General features: G+C 31.7%; 1 protein-coding gene across 1 annotated transcript; it reads right to left on the minus strand.

Moving 5' to 3' along the window:
- Positions 1–345: 345 nt before the first annotated feature.
- Positions 346–5,005, minus strand: LOC114186907 (NADH:ubiquinone oxidoreductase, 17.2kDa subunit). Its single transcript, XM_028074977.2, has 9 exons — positions 4,653–5,005; positions 3,618–3,674; positions 3,414–3,466; positions 2,273–2,324; positions 2,011–2,076; positions 1,867–1,926; positions 1,499–1,541; positions 789–833; positions 346–608 (listed from the first exon to the last, which is right to left on the minus strand). Exons 1-9 carry the CDS (start codon positions 4,762–4,764, stop codon positions 545–547), a joined length of 552 nt encoding a protein of 183 aa, XP_027930778.1. The 5' UTR covers positions 4,765–5,005; the 3' UTR covers positions 346–544.
- Positions 5,006–6,193: the final 1,188 nt, after the last annotated feature.

Here is a 6,193-nt window from a genome sequence, read left to right on the forward strand (position 1 = left end):
TTTTATATTACGTATAAGAAATCATTCTAACATAGGAAGTTGTGCTTGATTTTCATCCATAGTGTTTTTCATTAAGAATATAATTTTTGTTTTACTTGATGAAAAACAAATTATTGAATCCAATCCCACTTTTCCACAGATAGATCGTCTGCTGTGATTAAACGTTTTCTATATATATATATATATATATATATATATATATATATATATATATATATATATATATATATATATATATATATATATATATTATTACAAATATGTTATCTTATTTCCTATTTACATAATGCATCAAATCCAAGAGATTATTTGGAAACAAAGTTAATCAGCATAAGAACATAAGCATTGCAAAAGCCTGAATAATCAGGTTGTCTTATTGATTATATTCTTTAAACAAAGGTTTATCAATGAATCAAAAATTCCAGAACTTGACAGCACATGACTTGTATCAAAATTCTTGGGGGAAGAAATATCATTCATGGCTTTTCAAAATAACGTGTGGGTAATCCAAGTTCAGAAAGACCTTCTAAGTTGTTATGAAAGCTCAAGTTGGAGGTTGCCATGTTCCTGGTCTAAAGGATGCACCAGATCCACTTGCCTCTGAAGACCTGGAAATAATTTTTTTTTTGAAAAGATAAATATCAGAGTTAAAATCTAGGGAAATGATATCTCTGATAAAACCATTAAACATTTTTGGAACAATTGTTTCATTAACTAAAATTAAGATTAATGGAGGCTTTGATCAATCATGATGTTTATTGACTGAGAATGTACACATTTGGACTTACTCAGACTCGTCTTTTGTTTTCTCTGCTAATCTCTCTTGAGGATTCCTGCAGAAAAATTACATGATTACTGTTAAGTTGAACAACTATGCTTAAACTAGTTTTTTGTCCAAAAAATTTGGTTTCACAGCAACTAGAAGACACTAACAAATTACAACAATATCCCGTGGTTAAAGAACGTTTAAAACATGAGAAGATAACAAATATGGATTTCAAGACCATGCCACTGAAGATCAAAATCAGTCATAGTGTCATTTCCAGAGAACACAGTAAAAAATGATTATGTTTTTTTAACCTTAAGAGTTCTTTCATACATAGTCACTGGACCTACTCTCTAATTAAATTTTATTATTAAAGGTATGTTTGGGAGTTTGTTAATCATGGTGGATAATAACCTGAAGAATTTCGTTTTTACAAAGTCCAATAGCATAATAGACAATTCATATAGCCGACTTCACCAAGTGGCTAGTGAGATAAGGGTACCAAAATGATGGAAAAGGAACAAAGAGAAGACAGCCAAACAACTTTCTGGCAATATTTTAATGAAAAGATAAGAATAAAAAGATGAAAACTAAATTACTAACAAATTTTGGTAACTGAATCAGACATGATAAAAGAATGAAATTTTTATGCTGGCAAAAAACTGCAACACATAGCAAAGACCATGCATTTTACACAATTTAGGTATAAAAACTCAGTTTCAGAAGACTCACCTTAAGCCACCCGTAGTGCTAGGTGATTCTTCAACATCATTACCTAAAGTGGAGAAAAAATGTCAAAAACTATATTCAAAGGATAGGTAATGTGCAGATGTTAGCAAAAACTCCCTCTTTCTGGAAGGCATTGTCTCTTCTTTTACAAGGACTGGGACAAAAATCTCAGAATGCTGTTTATGACCAAGCAAAAGTAAACATAATCATACATGGAGTAATAAGAATTCCATTTGGTTTATTTTTCTTACAGGGATGCGGGAAGATTTTAAGATCAATCTGCTTATATGCTCAATTTCAGTTTATCATAACAAGGTTTCTTTCAAAAGAACTCAAAATTTATGTTAAAAAGAAAACGATAGTAAGATGACCTTCCGAAGGAACTGGAAATTGTTGAATAAAACTTTTCAAATCTGGACCACTGGCTTTATCTGCATAGAAATTGTAAATTAATCAATAAATTCCAATAAATAAAGAAGAATATTGCTATACCAATAAAATTTTAAGCATCTGACCAGTGCTGACACGTTTTCCTTTACTTCCTTCTTTGGCTATCCTTTCTTGTTCCTCTTTCTTGAGAACTTTGTGAAAAGAAAAGAAGTTTGTGTTAAGGTATTTGGATAGGACTAAACTTGGCCAAGAATGTTCTTTCATTATATTTAGAACTATCACATGAAATGCTAAGGACAAAGTTAAGAGAGGAATATAACTAAATCAGAGAAAAGTAACCAATTCACACAATTAGTTTGTTAAGGTTGAAGAATAATTGGTACATACGAGCAACATTCTGTCTAACACGTTCACGTCTTGCTTCCAATTCCATCATTTCCTGAAGGTGAAAGTATTGTCAAGTAATAGTACAATACTATACTTTTCGAAGTGCCTATTTACAAAAGAAATCACTTCCCAGAAAGACATATCCATAAAACATTACAACTTATAGGGTTAGCTTAATAGTTTGTCATCCCATGGCAAATAAGTTTTGCATATAAGTATTGGTACAATAGTAATAATCTAAGTAACTAAATTGACACAGATCACCACATAGCTCAATTTAATTCCCCAAACCAACAAAATGAAAGAAAAACCCAAATCGAGAAAAGTGGGAAAAATATGACAGAACGCTAAGACAGTTCTGCAGAAGAAGGGCTTGGGATAATACAACTAATACAGAATGTTTCAAGTGCATTGTCCTATCAGATTAGCTTACCCTTGTGACCTTTCCCTATTAAGGAAACACAAAATACTAAACCTGAGGTGTTGTATTGATCTGAATTTTGGGCAGACAAAAGCCCATGAGAGAATAAACTCAATGTTGCATTCGATGAGAAGACATATTAGACAAAATAGGATTAGGAAAGAATGCATTACTGCACTGGGAAGAAACCTAGGATAGCACCTACTACAGAAAAAAATAGCGCAATCTCACTTTTGGTGATTTGGGCATGTACGGAAAAATTCTATAGAAGCCCACGTATTGAGAATTTAGATGGAGGTAACTCTATTGATAGTAGTGGGAAAGGGAGACTGGAAAAAAATAATTTATGGGTAAAAATTATTGAGAAGACTTTAGAGGTCAATGATTCATATATAGACAAGATTCACAATAGAACATTACGATGTCTTTTGATTCATGTAACTAGTCCTGCCTAGCAGAAAAGGCTTGGTGGTCGTTGTTGTTGAAAGAAAATCACAGTGTTTTGACAGTAGATAGATATAAAGAGTTAACAAAAATCAATGTTTATTCATTGCAAATCAATCCTTGAAGATAAGCAAAACTTTAAAGGGAAACTGTTATAAGCAACATCATGTCATCTAGCCTAGCCATGACTGAAAATGTATAAATAAACATCAATAGCTTTGTGTTTGGATAACATGGTACTAGCAAAAGGATATATATAGGTGTATTGCAATGTACCTCTGGAGTTGGAGCCTTTTTACGCTGCCCATTCAGCCAACATATCCATTCAACTGAAACAATGCAACAGTAATTATCTATTAAGCATGGGAAATAGGGTAAAAAAAAGTCTTCAAAAATTCAACATATAAAATGATTGGATCCATCCCTGAATCAAAATGTAATAATTCAGCAGTTAAATGTCGAACAGTGTAAAATATATACCTGGAATAGAGGTCGGATCGTCCTCTCCCTTAAATATGACCCATCTTTTCTCTTTCACTAGTGAACCAAAACAAAATAGCAAAATCAGACAGATCCACTATAAAATGAACTACAATGCAGAACACACAAAAAATAAAATACGAACCAGAGTTTTGAAATTCAAAAAATTCACACTCACACCAAAACGATATCTTAATTCTAAATGATTCAATACAGCGGAAGAAAATAGTGCCAAAATTTTTAAATGCCAATAAATCAATTTTCTTTATTTAATTATTTTACTTTTTAAAACAAGATCAGTCTCAACCTTGTTAAAAGTTGCACCAAATCCTATAATGGCTGAAGAACGTAGACATCAAACAATAACCAATAACCTCAAAAAACTTGTGACAGTGGCGAGGTTACTTCACACCTCCTCCAATCTCAAAGCCCAATATTTAACCTTTATCTGTTGGATATATCCTGAGGCTTCTTCCATTGGAGATAATCCTGCTGGGGACTGTATAAACTCAACCCCTCTACAATGATTTTTTTTTCACAGAATGCAAACCAATGACCTGCCACTTGAAAGTATTCCTTTATTTATTCTTGGGGGGTTGTATCAATTCAACCCCTCTCCAAGGGTTACTTCACAGAATTCAAACCAGTGACATCCTAATCGAGTGTATTCTTATAAACATTTTTATCCTGCAGACTAATTTGATCACCACTACAGCAACTTACAGGGTAACACTAACTTTTTTTGGTTCATAACCACATCAATAAAAAGAAAAAGCAAATCAAATCAAGAATATCACAATATCGGCTATATCAAGTAAGTGAAGTATTGACAGTGTGGTGATCATTGCAATGCAAAAACACCCAACTTCTCTATATTACACGAAGAGTTCATACAAGACAAACTACACACCTACAAATCCAGAATCACAACAACTCAATGAAAAAAAAATCCATTGAACACACACAGAGAGAGCAATGCCAATAGAACATAAAAGGGTATATACAAAAAGAGACAGAGTGTGGAAAAGCACTTACTGACACCATCAAGCTCTTCATTTCTAGTGAAATATTTGTTCCCTGCTTTGTCAACTCCCACCTTAGTTCGATTGCCGAACAATCCCGAGATCTTCCCAAGCAGCCTTCGCATTTTTTTTTTCTACTTTTGCGATTTCACCTTTTTTGAATGGATTTCAATTATGTTGCAGTGACAGCATCGTCGTGGATCAACCGAACGTTGGAAATTGGAACTACAGAAACATGGAATATGAAATTTGTTTCTATTCAGCGTTGGTTCTCAGAGGGAGTGTGTCTGAGCGCAACATCACACGGTGGAGTATGAGAATAGATATATAATAATTTACCAAACGCGCGTCCTTAGAGAGTGATCTCTCAAAGATAAAAGGGAAAAAAAAAATCAATAATTTGTATCTTGTAAGTTCTAAACCCTAACCTAAGGGAGCTAAAAACAATTTGGTAAGATAAGGATTTCAAGACCATGCTAAAAAGTTTAGTCATATAATGTCATTTATTTTACATAAATTTCTCCATAAAGTTTAACACTTCGAAAATTAGTTTTACACATTAATTATATTTAAAAACTGTAGATTGATTCCTAAAATGAAATTGAGGAGGAAGAGGCTTGGTGGTATCTCTCACTATTATAAGGAAAAAAAGTTGGAAGGCACTCAAAACAAGTTGTTTTCTACCTTAAAAGAAAAAAAAAAGCATAAATATAATTTTGAATAAGATAAAATACAATTATATTTACATTTGTATTTGAGTATTATTATTTTTTTAATTGTAATATCTAGCAAAAATGATTTGTAAAACTCATTAAAGAAGTCACAAGCATGTGACTATAATAAAAGAATGGATAAAGATAGTTTAACCCACATTTTTTTATCCACTTTTAATCCACTTCTTAAATCATCATTAGATAATCTATTTTAATTTTTTCAAGTGATGTGATGATATGATTTAATGGTGAGTTAAAAATAAGTCAAAAAAAATGAATTAAAGTATCATTTTCCTAAAAAAAATATTTTACTACTGTGCAAAAGTTTGAGTATCAAATGAATATGTAATAAAAAAACTTGATTTAAGTATGTCTAATTAGACAGTGATTCTTAACTAATTTAAAGTGTTTTAGGTGTAAAAAAAGTTTCGCTGATTAGAATCAGTTATTATATTCAAAATTTGGATAGATGCATGTGTTCCAAATCTACAAATTCATGTTATTTACACTTAATAAATATATATAATACATATATTATAACATCGATAATCATTCCAATAATAATTTAAACTAATGGAATATGTAATATCCCATTTAAATAATAACATAATTAAATGAAATCCTACACCGAATAATATAAAGAGTCAAGTTGCGGAGTATAAGGTCACTCCTTACAATTATTCAAGGTACTTAAAAGAAAATACTAAAGCTCGCTACAATGCCTACAACACAAAAGGAGTAAGAGATAGTCAGTATTCAAAATAAAGCGTTAGGGACAATACAATACACGGGCCTTAGCCAAAATAAAACGTGAAGTCCAGCCCAAGTAGACTATGCAGCG

Source organism: Vigna unguiculata, chromosome 6 (genome assembly GCF_037176805.1).
Source record: "Vigna unguiculata cultivar grain cowpea cultivar isolate G323 ecotype 2 chromosome 6, ASM3717680v1, whole genome shotgun sequence".
In the NCBI taxonomy this organism is placed as follows: Eukaryota; Viridiplantae; Streptophyta; class Magnoliopsida; order Fabales; family Fabaceae; genus Vigna; species Vigna unguiculata.

Excerpts from the sequence above, each read along its gene's own strand:
- LOC114186907 (XM_028074977.2), bottom strand. The coding sequence starts at position 4,764 with ATGCGAAGGCTGCTTGGGAAGATCTCGGGATTGTTCGGCAATCGAACT. Across the intron at positions 2,325-3,413 it reads AAAAGGCTCCAACTCCAGAG|GAAATGATGGAATTGGAAGC; the intron begins GTACATTGCAAT and ends TTTCACCTTCAG. Across the intron at positions 609-788 it reads AAAACAAAAGACGAGTCTGA|GTCTTCAGAGGCAAGTGGAT; the intron begins GTAAGTCCAAAT and ends AATTATTTCCAG.